The 17258-nt window shown below is 42.0% G+C and overlaps 1 protein-coding gene across 1 annotated transcript; it reads right to left on the bottom strand.

Moving 5' to 3' along the window:
- Window positions 1–7232: 7232 nt before the first annotated feature.
- On the bottom strand, window positions 7233–14570 carry RASSF3 (Ras association (RalGDS/AF-6) domain family member 3). The gene is made up of 5 exons (XM_012661550.1): window positions 14508–14570; window positions 14295–14402; window positions 12130–12367; window positions 10304–10413; window positions 7233–8504 (listed from the first exon to the last, which is right to left on the bottom strand). Exons 1-5 carry the CDS (start codon window positions 14568–14570, stop codon window positions 8355–8357), a joined length of 669 nt encoding a protein of 222 aa, XP_012517004.1. The 3' UTR covers window positions 7233–8354.
- Between the last annotated feature and the right edge of the window lie 2688 nt (window positions 14571–17258).

Here is a 17258-nt window from a genome sequence, read left to right as displayed (position 1 = left end):
TCTGGGAGGCCAAGGTGGGAGGATGGCTTGAGGTCAGGAGTTCAAGACCAGCCTCAGCAAGAGCGAGGCCTCGTCTCTAATAAAAATATAAAGAAATTAGCCAGACAACTGAAAATAGAAAAAATTATCCAGGTGTCATGGTGTGCGCCTGTAGTTCCAACTACTCGGGAGGCTGAGGCAGGAGGATCACTTGAGCCCAGGAGTTTGAGGTTGCTGTGAGCTAGGCTGATGCCACAGCACTCTAGCCCAGGCAACACAGTGAGACTCTGTCTCAAAAAAAAAAAACAAAAAACTCAGCTTTAAATCATTTCCTCAAGGATGCCTTTTCTGACCTCCTAGAGTATACATCCACAGCACCCTGAATTTTATTTCTCTGACTAGTTTGCATTCCACACCGACCCTGATTTCCATGAACTGAGTTCATGATGTTCTCACTCACCATAATCTACCCAGTTCCTAACATCCTTGGGTGGTTTATGAATATTTGTTGAATTAATGAAATTAAGAGACTTGGTGTTCAAGTTTATATTCGTGCAAAGGGCAGAACACACTAATGTAAATGAAAGATTTAAAAAAAAAAAAGGTTGTAAGAATACAGGTATCACAGAATATAAGAATATTAAACAAGATACATTCATTCCTCAAATATGATTACAGTTAGTTCCAAAACGGAAGGAAGCAAGCATGGGAGGAAGGAAGGGAGGAGGCCACACGTAGATCCTACTGCGTTTCCAATAATGTGAAAGTACGCTTAAATGTCAAGTTAAAACATTGCTGATCATATGTGTTAAAGTTACATACTGCAGACACCTGTAAACTTGGTAAATTCTTGAGGGAACAAAGAAGTTGGCAGCAGCATCGGCACTTGTCATTTGGCAAGCTTTTCAGAAGCTAGGCAAAATGTGTAATAAGAACTTACCTTTTTTTGGCATGAAATAACAGTAATTTTTAATGAAACTTATTTCAAGGTAAGGACCTAACATACGAACATATCAAGTCTGTCTGTAGAATCTGTAGTGACGTCACCTCTCTTGTTAATTATACTGGTAAATTTGTGTCTTCTCTTTCTTTCCTGACCAGTCTGGCTAGAGGCTTATTAATTCTATTAATCTTCTCAAACAATCAACTTTGGTTTCATTGATTTTGTTTCTGTTTTTAGTTTCATTAATTTCCACCCTTTATTATTATACTTCCTTTCTTCTGCATGCTTTGGGTTTAATTTGCTTTTCTTTTCCTAGTTTAAGGTGGAAGGAAGCTGAGGTCATTGATTTGAGACCTTTAATCTTTTCTAGTATAGGTATTTAGTGCTATACATTTCCCTCTACTATTTCAATTCTTGAGCCCATAGAAAAAAGGGGCACATGAGCACAGAGCTCATGTAAACAAAGAAAATTCTTTACCAAGGGAAGAGGGGTTACCATGAAGCACCCAACAGCTGCAAAACACCAGGTGGGTCCTGAATGCACTCTCTCCATCTCCCTGAGGCCGCATGGCCTCTCTGCCCCGATATAAGGTCCAACGGTGGGCTCAGCTTCTGGGCTAGAGGTATCCCTCACTGACTGACTAGAATTCCTGTTTATTTATTTAAAAACTTTTGAGAAAGTCAAATTGATCAACGGCCTTGTATGAGAGGTCTAAAATCCCATTAGCCACGTCTGGGGGAACAGGGCCATCATACTGTAGACAGAGTCGTCCTTTCCAGGGCTAAGTGAGGCAGGTCAGAATGCCTCTTTGCAGGCCAGTCATTACTCTTAATTTGGAAGTAATTTATTTAAATGTTAAAAACAAGGGGTATGAGAGAATACTCTGTGCACAATGACGTATCCCTTCGGCCTCCGAAACATTCTGTAGAGCTCTAGGATGTGCAGTTAGTATTTGACAAACTCCGGGGCGCTTGCTGAAATGGCAGATTCCCAGGGCCCTACTGGAGATTCTGAATCAGTAGCCTCGGGGTAGGAGGTAAGAAAAATCTGTCTTTTTAATATCAGCACCTTCCACTGTTCTAAAGACAGTCCATGAAGAAATAGTGTGGCAACCTCATTTTATCTCGAAATCTCTCTCAGCAGATCCTAAACACGGCCTTTTCCTAACTACCAACTTCATCAGTAACTTTCCACAAGACCTACTGTGCCCCTGCCTAGGAACACAAAGAGAAACACAAGCTGGGGTAGCGGGACAGGGGATCAGAGGGACAAAGGGGACAGGAACATTGTTCCTGGCCTCACTCACACCCCTACACACTAACTGGTTATCTCCCTTGGAGCCCACTCCCTGCCCCAGCACACACAAACTCCCGTAACAATTTTATGTACATTAAAGCAACAGAACTCGGACCTTTCTGAAGGCCCAACCCAAGCTCCTCAATTTCTTTGGTTGCCCTTACATTATTAGACAAGCATCTTTTAATGATAAGGCATTAGATGATATGCTCGATCTTACCTAAAATTAATTGACTTTGAATGTTTTCCTTGCAGAGATCACACATGCAAGAAAAATATTTGAAATGTTTGCCATTCTGAAAAGTACCTGAAGATACCACTTACAATTCTGAGCAAAAGGTCTGAATTTAAGCTGTTGCCTCCCCGCCTGCAAAAGTAATAATGCAAGAATTCTAAGTGTGGCAAGACTTGCTGCCCAGAATTTCTAGAATTTAAGAAAATTTTACTGCACCTGTAAATGGAAAAGCCTCCTTGCAGAGCCCCCTACAACTCCACTTCAGAGAAAGGAACCCCACGGGGCTTAATGAATCCCGTACGTCCACAAAGCGTGGCTCAACTGAGCGCAGTGCACGTGGCAGGCAAACACAAACCAGACAGGCGTCCTTAACGACCAAGGTGCATTATAACCAGGACTCCTTGTTTAGAAGGAGAAAAAAATGAACTCTACTGGTTAAAAGAACTCCCTCCCCAAAACGAAGCCAAATCCCAATTCTTTTGAAGTTTACAAAGGGTCCTGATGTTTTGTTGTTTGTGTGTAAACATTTGAAGGTTCCAATGCTCACATTTCTCAGAAACAGGAAGAAGAAAGGAGCTTTTGGAGTCCAGCTGCTGCCAAGTGCAGCCTCAGCCAAACACATGAGGATCACAGCAGCATTTTGGAAATGACTATTTAAGATCAAAGGGTCTGTCTTCTACCCTGCCATTCTCACCTCCTAGAATTAATAGGGAAAGATCTGCCACAAAACAAAACAAATGAAACCAAACTAACAAAACACAAAACCCCAAACCCAAGCCCAACCCTGCAGATGGAATAAATGCATTTGGCCAGAGTCGTTAGTAAGATAAGCCTGGCAGTCGCCCCCTCCCCTGCCGTTGTCACCCGCCTTCTGCCCCGCTCCCTCTATCCTCATACAGAGCTTCTTCCTTGCACATTTAATTAAGCAAGTAGTGATTCAAAACAGACAAGTGGTACATTTTAGACTTTGAATACTCAGTTCCTTGCGTTCCTTTGGAGAGCACAATTCTTGATTGAGAGGTGGTTAAATGTTTCCTGGCTCCTACAGAGCTCTGACTTCTCCCTGAAGCTGTTCTTCTGGAGGTTCCAAGGGAATTGTCTGGCAGCGAGAACACCGCGTTTGGTTACCTGTGCTGTCAGCTTCTCCCATGCAACAGAATCTCTAAATGAAAACACAGGTTGGCGTTTCGTTCTACATATAATCACCTAAATGAAATGATAAATGAACAACAATGGATGAGAAAGCACTCTGACATCAACAGAGCCCAACTACACCAAAACAGGCCCGCTTTCAGATGAGCTGCCCATTCAAGGCAATCTAACAGGCTTTTGCTTTTTTTTTTTTTTGATTTTTTTTTTAGGACTAGTCAAGTGCAGTAGTGAGAAAGGGAGGAAGAGTAGAACAAGGAGTTCAAGCTGTACCTGTGAACAATCGAGATAATTCACTGCCTTCGGACCAACCTTGATCTTTTAATTAACAGGCATTTAAACTGAAAAACTGGATAGAGTTTACAGAAACTAGATGGTGGAGAAACTGGGCAGTTCCCAGCTCTGCCACTCACGCACACAGTGGCCTTGGGCAAGCTGCGGAACCTCGATGGGTGTTTCCTATCTGTGAAGGGGGATACGAATAATGCCTACCTCAAGGGTGATTATTACGTAAGTTAATACATATTTTGCTGGCACTGGCTAATATAGTATGGAGATTTCATCCCCTTCTTCCAATAAAACAAAACACCTAATAAGGATCATCTGACAGTGTCCCAAACACAGTATACAATTCTTGAGAACTGATTTTGCAACACATGAGTATTTATTTCAATAACAGTTATCAACTGATGACAAATTCTGAAAAGAAGCCTAGAAACAGAAAGCAAACTCCCTTTAAGGGATAAAAATTCCAAAACACTCCCCTGCACCTTGGGTAGTAACCTAAGCTAAACTCCCAGACTAAATTCGTCTGAATATTTCAGCAAGAAAGGAGAACTACACAGAACCATAATTTTCTATCACATTGTCACTTACAAAGCAGCTATCCTCTTTGAAAGAGTCCCCCTCATGACTCGGTGCCAGCCTTGCTATTCCAGCAGCCCCTCCAGGGGGCAGTATAGTAGTAAAAACATGTCCCCACAAGAGACTCGCAGGCAAAACCCCAGAAAGCCCTGGCACGCACACAGGACGGAAACCCTTAGCTACTAGGTTCCCCAAACACTCTCCAACCCATCTGTGTTGACCCCAAAATACAAATACTCACTTTATGCTGGAGTCCTCTGTTTCAAGGGCAGGAGACTTCAGGGCAAGAAGGAGGGCACAAAGAGATTTCTAAAGAATTGACATCTATATTTTGGTAGTGGCCACAGGGTGTCCACTTTATAATAATTCTTTAATCTGTCTGCATGCTTTATACACTTTTGGGTTTCTTTGTTTTTTTCAGACAGGGTCTCACTCTGTCACACAGGCTGAAATGCAGTGGTACAACCATAGCTCACTGAAGCCTGGAACTCCCAGGCTCAAGCAACCTTCCTTCCTCAGCCTCCTGAGTAGCTGGGAATGCCCGGTTAATTTTTTCACTCTCTTTTGTAGAGATGGGGTCTTGCCATATTGCCCAGGCTGGTCTTGAACTCCTGGCCTCAAGCGATCCTCCCATCTCAGCCTCCCAAAGTGCCGGGATTACAGGTGTGAGCCACCATGTCTGGCTTTACATACTTTTGAATGTATGTATATTTCACAATTAAAACAATTGTTTCACGTAAAATAGGAATGTGCTGTATGAGCAGACACTCAGTAAGGGTTATTTTTCCCCACAGGATAAGGCAAAGGAAAAATGAATTTGGGAAAACAAATATGACCCACCCGAACCTAGTAAAAGTTGTATTCCAGCACGTATCCTGGGGTATCTGCAAAAGCAGCTCGTCCCATACCTGTGAACTTTTTTTTTTTTGAGACAAGAGTCTGGCTCTGTTGCCCAGGCTAGAGTGCCGTGGCGTCAGCCTAGCTCACAGCAACCTCAAACTCCTGGGCTCAAGCGATCCTCCTGCCTCAGCCTCCCGAGTAGCTGGGACTACAGGCATGCGCCACTATGCCCGGCTAATTTTTTCTGTTTTTAATAGAGATGAGGTCTGGCTCTTGCTCAGGCTGGTCTCGAACTCCTGAGCTCAAGTAATCCTCCCACCTCGGCCTTCCAGAGTGCTAGGATTACTTGTGTGAGCCACCGTGCCTGGCCGACCTTCTTTTTTTTTATCTAGCATATTATCATAAATAAAAACACACAAATATGAGCTAACAACTTTAATTTTTAATAATGGAAATAATTTTGTCATTCCAGAAACAATTCAGGGGAGAAAAACCTTCCCCATAAAAATAAACTTAAACTCATCAAAATTATAAATATTATAACTTCCTTACTTCAGCAATTTAAAATGCTCCCCTGTAATACTACCCCTCTATTTACCTTCTTTCCTGTACCATCACATATATTGAAGAGAAAACAGTATTACGGCAAAGCTTAGACAGTTTAATAGGGATTTGTACAATGATTTTTAAAAATATTTGGACTTTATGGCCTTTTTTTCTTCTTTTACACATTAAAAATGCTGCTGTAGTAACCAGTGTTTAGAAAAGAATATCAGTCTTCAAGAACCATGAACTGACAGAATTTCAATACAGTAAGTTTTCCAAATTGCAACCTGTAGTGCACATGCCAGTGAGTGAGGTTCTGGATAAATACAGATGAGGATGCCTATTTTAGACAATCTACTTCAAGTAAATAAAAAAAAAAAAATTCACAGATACCCATCAGCTACTACTTTAGGCTCTAACAGTGTCTTAATCTGAAAAACAAATGCTTCACAAAATATAAGTTTACTGGAATGAGTAATTAAAAGACCAGGTGGTTGATAACAGTATACTCAAACCCAAGCCATAGTCTGAATAGTAAAACCGGTATAAAAATCACAAAGGCATTCCCTGAACAATAACGGTAAAGTGTTGGACAGGATAACAATGTCACTAAAACCTCATCAATGCACTAAAAAGAAGTTACATGCAAAATTAAACAAGATGTGCCATACATATTTTATAAGCTAGTTCTACTTTTTTCCCCCAACGTTCCTTAAAAGCTTATGAAGATACGATTGTCTCAGTAAATTGTGTGGCACAGCATAACCGACACTTAAATCTGCCTCCAACGAGATGGGCATTCTCTGAAAAGTCAGAAGAACCACCAAGAGAGGAACAGAAATGCAATAAAAGGCACAGTTCACTTCAGAGGCAAAGAACTGAAGCACCTTGGAATTTCAAAAAGAATCCATTAGGTGTCACCAAAGTGTTAACAATTCCTTGGGAATTTATAAACAAAAAAATATCTAGACTAAAAACAGAATGTAAGGCTCCTCTGGAACCACAGCACCCCTGGCCCTCTGTTCTCAGATAAATGGCTGCACAAAACAAGGGTATTTCGCCTATTTTAAGGAAGGCTTCTATTGCACATGCATTTCTTTGGATGGCAGGAACATGTACTTTTGTTAAAATATTTCCGTGATGAACCCCTGTTGTGTGGTCAGCCAGATATAGACTTTGCTCCCCTTCTTGGGCCCCTCCTACTCACAGTCAAGCTGCCCTTCAGAACTGAAGATCTGGTAGGACTGGGTCTTTATGCAACATCCTTGTTCTATATTAGGTAAGAGCAGCCTCCAACGTGTCAGAGAAAGGGAGAAAGAAAAGAAGTGAGAGGAAGGGGAGGGGAGGGAAGGACGGAGGGAGGGAGGGAACTGAAAGAAAAAAGGGAAAACAAGGAAAAGAAAAAGAGGAATAAAAAGGAAGGGAGTGATTGTCCAAAAGTTTGCTGTGAGCCCTTTACTTGATAAACCCCCTAGCTAACAATCAAAGGAAAAGTAGCTGCTCCTACCCAAATTGCTTTTCAACTTTGAAACCACCTCTAGGGGAAAAACTATATACTGTATGTAACCCGACAGGGGTTAGCACGTGGCCATTACCCTGCCTATGCACAGAAGCTACACCGATTCCACCTTCCGCTCCAAGAGGCAGAATCGGGGGCAGATCCAGCAGCGCCAGGCCCCCCACCACCTAGATTTTGAAGATCCACCTGCTTGATTCTCTGGTCAACTGCAGAGTTCATGGGTCCCTCCTTTTGGTTTAGCTCCTGCCTCTTTGGCTCTGTTCCCACATTTTACCAGGAAATCAAGCAATCCTGAAATGGGTGTAACACCTCAACACTGAATGCTTTTAATTCATTTTTAAGCAACTACCCCTTTCTCCTCTACCTTCAGCTTACTAGCCAAGCCCCTTCCCCAGCCCTGAGCGCTCCACCACGACACATGCCTTCTTCCAAACTTGCTTTTACTTTCTTTGTCGAAATGCTACAAAATCCTTCACAAATTTCTTAAGAGTTCCTAGATTCCTGTGCCTTTCAATTCATATGGATAGATTCCTCTGACATTTAAAAAAAACAAAACAGACAGGTAGTTTCCAAATAGGACAAGTATTCAGAGAGATTCCTAGTTAAGCTTTTAAAAAATCATTTGCACAACCTTAAGCTTAACATCATCATCACATAATTAAAATAACCAAAAGAAAATTAAGGACGAAAAACAAAACAAAACAAAAAACCCCAGAGTTCATGCTCCCAAGCACTCTAGAATGCTCCCGAAGAGACTACAGTTCACAGCTTGCCGAGAGGTAACACCGCGGTGCTGTAACAGAACAAGCTTGCAGCCTCCCTTACGGGGGACGCTTAAGGTGCAGGATGCTGCGTGACCAGGTTTGGAGAACTACATCTAGAGATCGAAGGGCAAGAAAACAGCCCTGCGAGAGGTGAGGCACTTGCTGTTGTTTTGTACGCGGGTCCTGCACCGCGCCTCGCTGCCAGAGAGCCAGGCCCTTTAGTCGGGTTTCCACACCTCGCTGAGGGCTTCTTCCAGCTTGTGTCTGTAGGCCGCATAGCGCCTCTTCAGGTTCTGTAGCTGCTCATCTTCTTCCTTGTCCAAGATGCGCAAGAAGTTCTGTAGTTCTGGAAGGCTGAAAGCTTCCCACTGTCAGAGAACACAAACAGAAAAACGCCGGGAGTCTACCTCAGAGGCAGGACTTAGGAATGCTGACCGGCCACATGGAGGTGTGGCTGCCCTTCCCTCCCAGCCCAGAGCCTCCGAAGGCGTGGTCCGCCCCAGCCTGCTCCAGTCACCCCTCTAGCCGCTCCTCCCACCCTCCAAGCTGGCTCTCCCGAAGTCCATTAGACACTTTCGTTCTTCTCCTGATGTGACCTCCAGAGGCATCCGTAACAACTCCACACTCCTTCCATCTTACCTTGAGAGCCCTCATTGTCACGGCCTTCTTGCTCACCCCCCACGATCAATCTTATCGCCTCCAAACAGTTCTCCAGTCAGCCTGCTTTTCTCTCTGCTGCCCTCTAGGGCTAGCTACCATCATCTATTCCTGCACCCTGGGACAGCCTCCTACCTGGCTTCCTCATTCCACTCTTCCACTCCCTAGTTATTTTCACGTATGTTGAGGTCTCTAAAATAAAGACATCATATAAAATACCTTCTCTCTCCCACCCTGTAACAGCTGTGGGAAGTTTCTTCCCTCAGTTCAGTCTTCCTTAAACAACTAAGAAACAAGAACACCATACAGAGGTCCCATACCACAGTCTAGAACACTAAAACATAATGCAAAGTAAATTTCAAAACTAACTTGACAGTAATTCCTTCCCAGACAATGTAGCTCAAGTTGCACTAAGCTATGTGAAATACTTAAAAGACCAAGAACAAGAAAAATAAAACGCAGACTGGATTACGCTAATGTGTCTGGCTTAAGCTTTCAGAGGGAAAGCCGCAGAGATGCAAAGCCAAAGTAGACTTGTGCAGTAACTTTCTCCCCAAAACGAGAGTCTGAATTTCTTCAAAAGCTTCAAAACACCAAGATCAAAAGAAACTTCAAAAATGTTTAAAATAACTGTCTTCTGAAACTCCCTGAATAAACGTTTAATATATAGACGCACTACTTACAAAGCATGTTCACATACATTTCTAATTGTGACTCAAAACCACCTTTTAAATTGTTTAGTCCCACTTTACAGATTTTAATACTGAGGGCTGAAAGATTAGAAGATTTACCAGAGGTCATGCTTCCAATCTAATAAACAGAAAGAGGCAGAGTCCTGGTTTCCTAACTTTTAACCTAGAGACCCTATTCTCATTGTACCACAAAATGTCCTACAGGGATATTACATACCATTTCCTGATCCAGACAGAAGACTGACACAGAGCTTTAGAGATTTGCTCAAGTGTCATTTTAAAGTTGACATTTGATCTAGAGGGCAGTCCCAAGTGCTTTTTTCTTCTACTGAACTGGCTAAATACAATCCTCCCTGGAGAGAACATGGCAAATGATGCATATGGAAACATAATTTCTTAATCATTTGACTGGACAAAGGGAAAAAAAAAGATTCTAGAAAGTTAAATGTCTTTGGTGATAAAGAGATCAGATTTCCTTTTATTTCTCTTTAGAAAGGAATTAGCCTGGAGACTTTTGTTAGTAGCAAACATATGGAGAGTGTCAACTTTCAAAGTTCAGCTGAATTAGAGTAATTTGGAGGTAGGAAAGGGTGAAAATGACTCTTTGGATGGAGATCAAGTAAAAAATTTTATTTTCTCGCACCTCTGAGAATTGCAGAACAATATAATGCTGTAAGAGAATTATACTGTAGGCTAACTTTGGGTTCATTTCTGATTCAAAATCTGTCTCCCTCCCCCCTCAGTGGTCAAGTCACGAAAGCAATAAAACAGGGCCAGCTGTTCTGTAGAGTTTAAAGCAATAACGAACAATCACTTACCTCTCCAATTTCATGTTCACGAAGAACAAAACTCAGCGTGTCTGTTCTGGGCCCTGCTACCAAACGCAGGTAGAGTGGATGTTCCCGGTCTGAGAGCTTGCAGGCGTAGACTGGGTAAGAAAACAAGCAGCATGTTGCAGAGCATTTAGCCATTCCTGACACCAACCCCTCCAAATAGGATCCCTTCCTCCAGATCAAGGGAACAGTCCATGTGACCCCAGCCTCCAAGTCACCAACCTCCTCATCTTATTACCAAGAGCCCACAGTGGAATGAAACCTACTCTATTTCTGTTCTGACCAATAATAAACTGTGCCTTGATTAAGGAGGAAATCGTTTTCAAGAATAAATTTAAATGGGTATTAGTCCCAAAATACGCTCGTAATTAGGCCTGCTCTACCTTTTAGAAAACAAGGTAAGAAACCTAAAAAAGGATCTACAAACCCCTTTAAAAACAATAAAATATGCCATCCAAAGAACATGAAATCAGAGCTCGAAAGGAAAATCTCTCTGCAAATTAATTTAGAATTAGCAACTACAAACAAACCAAACAATCAGAATACAAGCTCTGGTGGCTTCAAGCACAGCTAGACGTGTTTCATGCTATACACACTCACACATGCATACACACACAACAGTGTACTGGCGTTGCCTATAGTGTTGAAAGATTTGCCAGCCATGGGGGTAATATTTCAACAGGATGCTATTACTTTCTGATTATATAGGTGAAATCCAGGTGAGTAGGCAAAGCAGCTGCCAAGATAAAAATGCCACCTGAGCTTGTTATTTTGACACTTCCAGATGCAACTGCCTTGTAGGTAACAATTTCCCTGAAAATATAAACTTCCCCCACACTGCTAAGCCTGTGGGCTCTGGAAGATAGGAACTCTAGCCTATTGATCTTTGTATTCCACAGGATCTAGCCCCATGGTATGTGTTCAAAAAATGTATGCACACCCAGCAACTAGCTGCGTTTCATTCTGTATAATTGAAGAACAGTATTATGTCAAAGTCAATATATTTTCTTTTATAGCTGTTTTAGACTTTATCCAGAAAAACCAGAAAAACCTTAGTTTATTGCTCTCACACACACACCATTTTCAAACTGCACATAGTGAGTCACTAAATCACCACTGTCTACCATTCGTATCAATTTCTGCTCAACTTCCTGACCTGGAATATCTTATTCAGTTTCATGCAGTAATTAATATTCTCTTTCTATCCCCTGAATGTGGGTAGGAAGTTCAGACAGACAGAACCCAGATCGAAACGTTATTCACTTATTTTACGTGCCTCTGGGGGACAAGGGGGCCAAAATGTCCCAGTGTAATGCCAAGCAAGAGAAGCCAATGAAACAGAAGAGCACGGGGCTGGGCCATTTCCATCAGTAAGTTGAAATGGGCTGTGACACACATGTACCTCCCTGTCCTCAAGGCCTGACAGAGCACAGGTCCACGAAGCCAGTCCATGTGCAGATGCACATCAAATGTGGAATATGCTACTAAAAACTTCAAGCACAGAGGCATTCTTTTGTGTGTCCTGAAGAGCATTAAACTCAAAGCCACTCCTCTTAAAAAAATAAAAAGCTCCCCCATCGCAAACTCCTCCATAGATGCCCATCCCACGTGGATGCCTCTAAGCTCCTCAGACCCACAACTGTCCAACTCAGAAACAGAGACAGCCAGGAAACATTAAGTGCATGCCATGATTCCAGAACTGGACTCCAGGCTCTGACACAATTGACACAGATACACCCGCCAGTCTTCCTTCTGCTAATGAGGACACCAGATATAAGCAGAGGCAGAGCCCATTTTCATTCTAAGCATACCTTGGTCTTCCCTGTGACAACGCTTATAAAGTGCAAACTTGGCAGGGCTCTCGGTCACGAGAAACTTTTTGAGCAGGGCCTCGATCACTTCCCCGACAGTGTTTGTGCTGCTGATATGAAGTGTGTTCATACAGCCATTGCTACTGGGAGCGAGTTTTCCAGGCTTCAGAGAAGTCTGGGGAGGTTTGCAGAGTTCCATCTGTACTTTAATGAAGCCAGTGTAAATCCCATTTGAATTCTGAAGCAGGGAGAAAAGCACACACTTAGCCAAGTGGACAGAGGCATTTTAGGGAAGGAGTGTATCAAAACAAAACAGGGAAGTGAAACACTCTCTTGTTTTTTTCTCTTAGAGCTTTGCGGTGGCATAACTTCACTAAAAAGTTACCCCAAGGGAATGACCTCAGAGGGAGGTTAACACACCCCTGCGAAGTGCTTCCAGAGGCAAGGTCTGCCCAGCAGATGTGGCAACTGAAGAAGCCTCTGAAGCTGTAAATAAAAGGTCAGGGCCCATTTGTGAGGTTACAATCCAGTGGGGCAGATACTAGCAAAACTCCAAAACTTATTAAAGCTTGGGGGTATTCTAGGCTAAATGCTCAAAGGAAAAGACATCTGCAACTGATGACTAATATACAAAAAAGGAAGGTCACAATTAGGACTGTGAAATACCTAGGACTGTGAAATCCCTAAGTCAACAATGAGTTGACAGTAAGAAACAGGCTATTTTCATTCCTAGTGGCCATAACAATACGTACCAGATTACCATTTTCACTTAAACTTTTTCAAACAGCATATATACCATATAACACGGGAGGAAAACAAGTTCAAGCTCCTTTGTAAACTACAGATATTATAAACACTTAATTTATGGTAGAATTACTATTTCTTAGTTGCCAAAAATAGTAATAATGGTCTTGTCTTCACCTTTTTTTTTTTTTGCATTCGCTACATTTAGAAAAGATTTATTGTAATGTTTTATTAAAACAAATTGTCAGGTGTTTTATATGTAAATGTTGCAATTAAAGTAGAACATTAAAAACCTTCTTTATGGTCCATTATTTTTCTTCCTTTCCATAAGATCAATTTACAATATTAATTCACTTGTTGATTCTTATACCAAAGTATTTTGTACAATACTTAAAATTGTTACCTTTGAAACAATAGGAAAACGTGTATCTGTTTTAATCTCCATAGGGAAAGAAAAAAAAAACATAGGGAGTGGAATTTTCCCCCTTTGATGAAAACTGTATTTGAAAAAGAAATATCACTGGTGGAATAAGAATAATCATCCTGGGATCATCTGCCCCCCTCCCCCTTTTGGCACAGTCCCACTGGGAAGGGATCCTTTATCACAAGGGTGTATATTTAAAAGTTCCTCCCCAAGGGTCACAGAATCCAGTAGGGCCTGTTTTAAATGGGTGACCCTGTCCTTTACTAAACTGCACCAGTTCACAGTCAAGAGACTGCGACGCAGGCACCAAGGATGACACGTGCTGTGAGGAAGGCCACCAAACAAGTGGGCGAGACCTAGACGTCAGTTCAGTTTAGAGAAGCATGAACACTCCAGCTTTGTTGTCAGCTCTTGTTTCATTTCTGCCAAACCTTTCTTCCTCCCACATCCTTCTCCCCACTGAGCTCCAAATGGTGTGGGACAACGCATAGGAAGCTGAATACTAACTACTACCTCATCTTACCCTGACAACTAGGAGAGAAAAGTCTTAGCCACAGTTTTATATATATATATATATATATATATATATTCTATTATATACATCCATATTTCAAGCCATGGGCACTAAGTCCTTTCCCTGATAACTTCCATATCTATTTTACACAAGGTAAAACTTACCTGAGGTTTTGTTACAATCTGAGTTACCATCTACATGTTAGGCAATAATGCTAAAAATCCTTTGGAAAGGATGTCAAAAAATCTTTTAAAATAAAATTTGAAAGTGTTTCACTTTTTTAAGGTTAACCCAGTAACTGAATCTGAGACAAAATACAGATTTGATTTGCAAGCTGCAGAAATATGCCATTTTCCTGCATACCCTGACCACTAAACTTCTACAAATGTTATTCAGAGACTTAAAAACACACAGATTGTAGTACCAACAACTTATATTTGTCTTCTGACAGATGTCAACCTAAACAGTATTATGGGTACTTACCAAGGTCATCTTCAACTTGTCTGTGACTGCTGAATTGTATTTATGAACTTTCTCTTTGATTTCCTCTTTGCTGAGGTAATTGCAGGTTTCCTTCTCTTTCTCCACATCCTAGAAGAAAAATAAGCCATGCCACACATGAGCAATCAGGGAAAAAAGTGCAGATAAGCCAGGATTCTTTTCACATTCCACACAAAACCACCAGATACACGTTACCTTGAACTCTCCCTCTCCCACTTTCAGCTCTCCCAGTTCAGCCACACCTATTACGGTTCTCATTCTTTCAGACTACAGTCTTCCTAGGGATATAGCAAATACGACTAATTTGTCAGCAGCTAGAAGCAATACTTCATTAAGTATTATTTTGCAAAATGGTCTTTGCTAAATTTCCCTTCTGCAAAAATATTCTCTCAGGGTGCCTGCTAGATTGGCCATTTTTATTTTAAACAGTATTTTTTTTTTTTTTTTTTGAGACAGAGTCTCACTCTGTTGCCCGGGCTAGAGTGAGTGCCGTGGCATCAGCCTAGCTCACAGCAACCTCAAACTCCTGGGCTCAAGCGATCCTACTGCCTCAGCCTCCCGAGTAGCTGGGACTACAGGCATGCGTCACCATGCCCGGCTAATTTTTATATAAATATATATTTTTAGTTGTCCAGATCATTTCTTTCTATTTTTTAGTAGAGACGGGGGTCTCGCTCTTGCTCAGGCTGGTCTCAAACTCCTGACCTTGAGCAATCCACCCGCCTCAGCCTCCCAGAGTGCTAGGATTACAGGCATGAGCCACCACGCCAGGCCTATTTTAAACAGTATTTAAAGACAAACCAAAAGTTTCTCTTTAGCAAATTCTATTAACTGTATGGTCTTTATAGCTTTATAATATTTATCAGCAAAAAGTACAGTAGTTAATAAATATTAATTGGCACTGCTTACTGACTGGCACTAATCACTGACCTATCACACTATACACAACTACCAGAGGGCAATTTATCTTCCCAACTAATCCCCATGCCAAGATACAAGTAGCCAGACATGTCCTGCCCACCCACTCTGGTCTCGCCCCACCTCTCTGCTTCCCCACACCCTGGAGAGGAAAATACTGGTTAAACCCTTTTATCACTGTGAAAAATTCATCAATAATTTATTGTCTGAAGCACTGGACTAGTGCAAGACATTATGCAGTAGCTAATACGGGATCATAAAAGGCCAAAGTGCAGTGTTCTGTAACCCTGCCCAAGCACCTAGCTTGTATAGCATTTAATTCTCTCAACAACCTAACCAAATAGGCATTATTACTCCAGGTTCCAGATGAGATTAAGCTCTAAGAACTAAACTAACCTGCCAAAAGAAACTTAACTGTTCCGTGGAAGCAAATGAACTCACCTGAAGCCTGATCCCAGAGCCCGCCAACCCTCACTAACACCCACAGTTCACTGAGACCTCTACGTACTCATTCAAGTTCTCGCTTAATCCTCCCAACAATGAGCTAATTAATGCTAGTTAGCATCCCCAAGTTACAGATGACATCAAGATTTACAGAAGTCAAGTGGTTTGTCCAAGGACAATGAAAGTAGTTAAAAGACCAAGCTCCATTTTAATCCAGGTCCTCTGCATTGTTTTCACTAATTGAATTGGGGCCAGGCCCAGCCCTTTGGGAGGCCAAGGCAGGAGGATTGCTTGAGGCCAGAAGTTCAAAACCAGCCTGGGCAATACAGCAAGACCCCCTTCTCTACAAAAAACAAAACAAATGAATACAATGAATTTGTAACCCAAGGTTCTGATGTGGGTAAACATTTGAAAACTTAAAAAAAAAAAAAAAAAAGGCTGCATAATCATATTCTAACCTAAGTAGCAACTCAGAAAAGATGAAAGGTCCTAAAAATCTTCAAGACAAAGAGAGGAAGAGTAACTAAAACTTAATGATTAATGATTTATCCCCCCAAAATAAAGCCTTTGAAAACCACCCTCACAGCTGGATATTCACCAAGCAGGCACTTTCCCCATCACTATGAGCCAGTGCTAGACACACACCAGGAGTGGCTAGGACAGAACTTGCACGCACACCACGTAAGTGTACATAGAATGTCTCTTGATCCATTCAAGCCTCACCGTCTTTGATGTCAGACCCTACAAAGGGGTGTGCTGACTATAAATTATCTCAGTAACATTTCAATTTCAGCACTGTCCTGGCGAAGTCTGGTGGGTCAGTGTGTTGGGTCATACTGGAGAAATATCAGCTCAAGATAGTATGTTCATTTCCTAGCTTCGGGGGCCTCAGAGTCTCTTGGGAGCATTCTATTTGCCAATGTAAAACCCCAAAGCAATCTTATTTTTGGTGTTACTGGTTAGAGGGGGAAAGCTGTGGATTAAAATGACTTTTCTACTTTCTTTTCTTCTTTTTTTTTTTTTTTTTTTTAAGAGACAAGATCATGCTCTGTCGTCCAGGCTGGACAGCAGTGGTGCAATCACGGTTCACTGCAGCCTCCAACTCCTGGGCTCAAGTGATCCTCCCGCCTCGACCTCCCAGTGGGCGCTGGGATTATGGGTGTGAGCCACCTCACCTGGCCTTAAAATAACTTTTCGAAAGCTTCAGTTAAATTTTCCAAGGAAAATTTAAACATGCATCGCATCTCTCTGCTTGCCCTGCTCTCTCCAATCCACAACTGCATACTGGACATAGCTGAAGCAGAAAATGAAGTAGTCTCGATTTCTTCATTCATTTTTAAGTATTAAGTGTCCAAAGACTCTTCAAAGCATATACTAAAAAGTGTATAATAAGGGACTTACAACTTCATAGATGAGGGATGGGAAGCTGGCAGGGCAAAAGGGTGCTGTGGAACCACTCCACTGTGCTCCACTCCAGCCACACCTGGGCTCTTCCTGAGCCTGGCACCAGCTCACCCCATGCCCCGGGCTTACTAACCTTTCTGAGCCTGTTCCCTCATTTTCTACCAAATGAAGGGACTAGAA

The sequence above is a fragment of the Propithecus coquereli genome, unplaced genomic scaffold (assembly GCF_000956105.1).
Source record: "Propithecus coquereli isolate 6110/MARCELLA unplaced genomic scaffold, Pcoq_1.0 Scaffold72, whole genome shotgun sequence".
NCBI lineage: Eukaryota > Metazoa > Chordata > Mammalia > Primates > Indriidae > Propithecus > Propithecus coquereli.
Note: the sequence above shows the minus strand (reverse complement) of the source record. Positions and strands in the feature narration are given on the sequence as shown.

Coding starts and splice junctions, on each gene's coding strand:
- RASSF3 (XM_012661550.1), bottom strand. CDS start 14,570: ATGAGAACCGTAATAGGTGTGGCTGAACTGGGAGAGCTGAAAGTGGGA. Junction 14,403..14,507: donor TGGGAGAGGGAGAGTTCAAG/GTAACGTGTATC, acceptor TTTTTCTTCTAG/GATGTGGAGAAAGAGAAGGA. Junction 10,414..12,129: donor TTGTCACAGGGAAGACCAAG/GTATGCTTAGAA, acceptor TTTCTTACCCAG/TCTACGCCTGCAAGCTCTCA.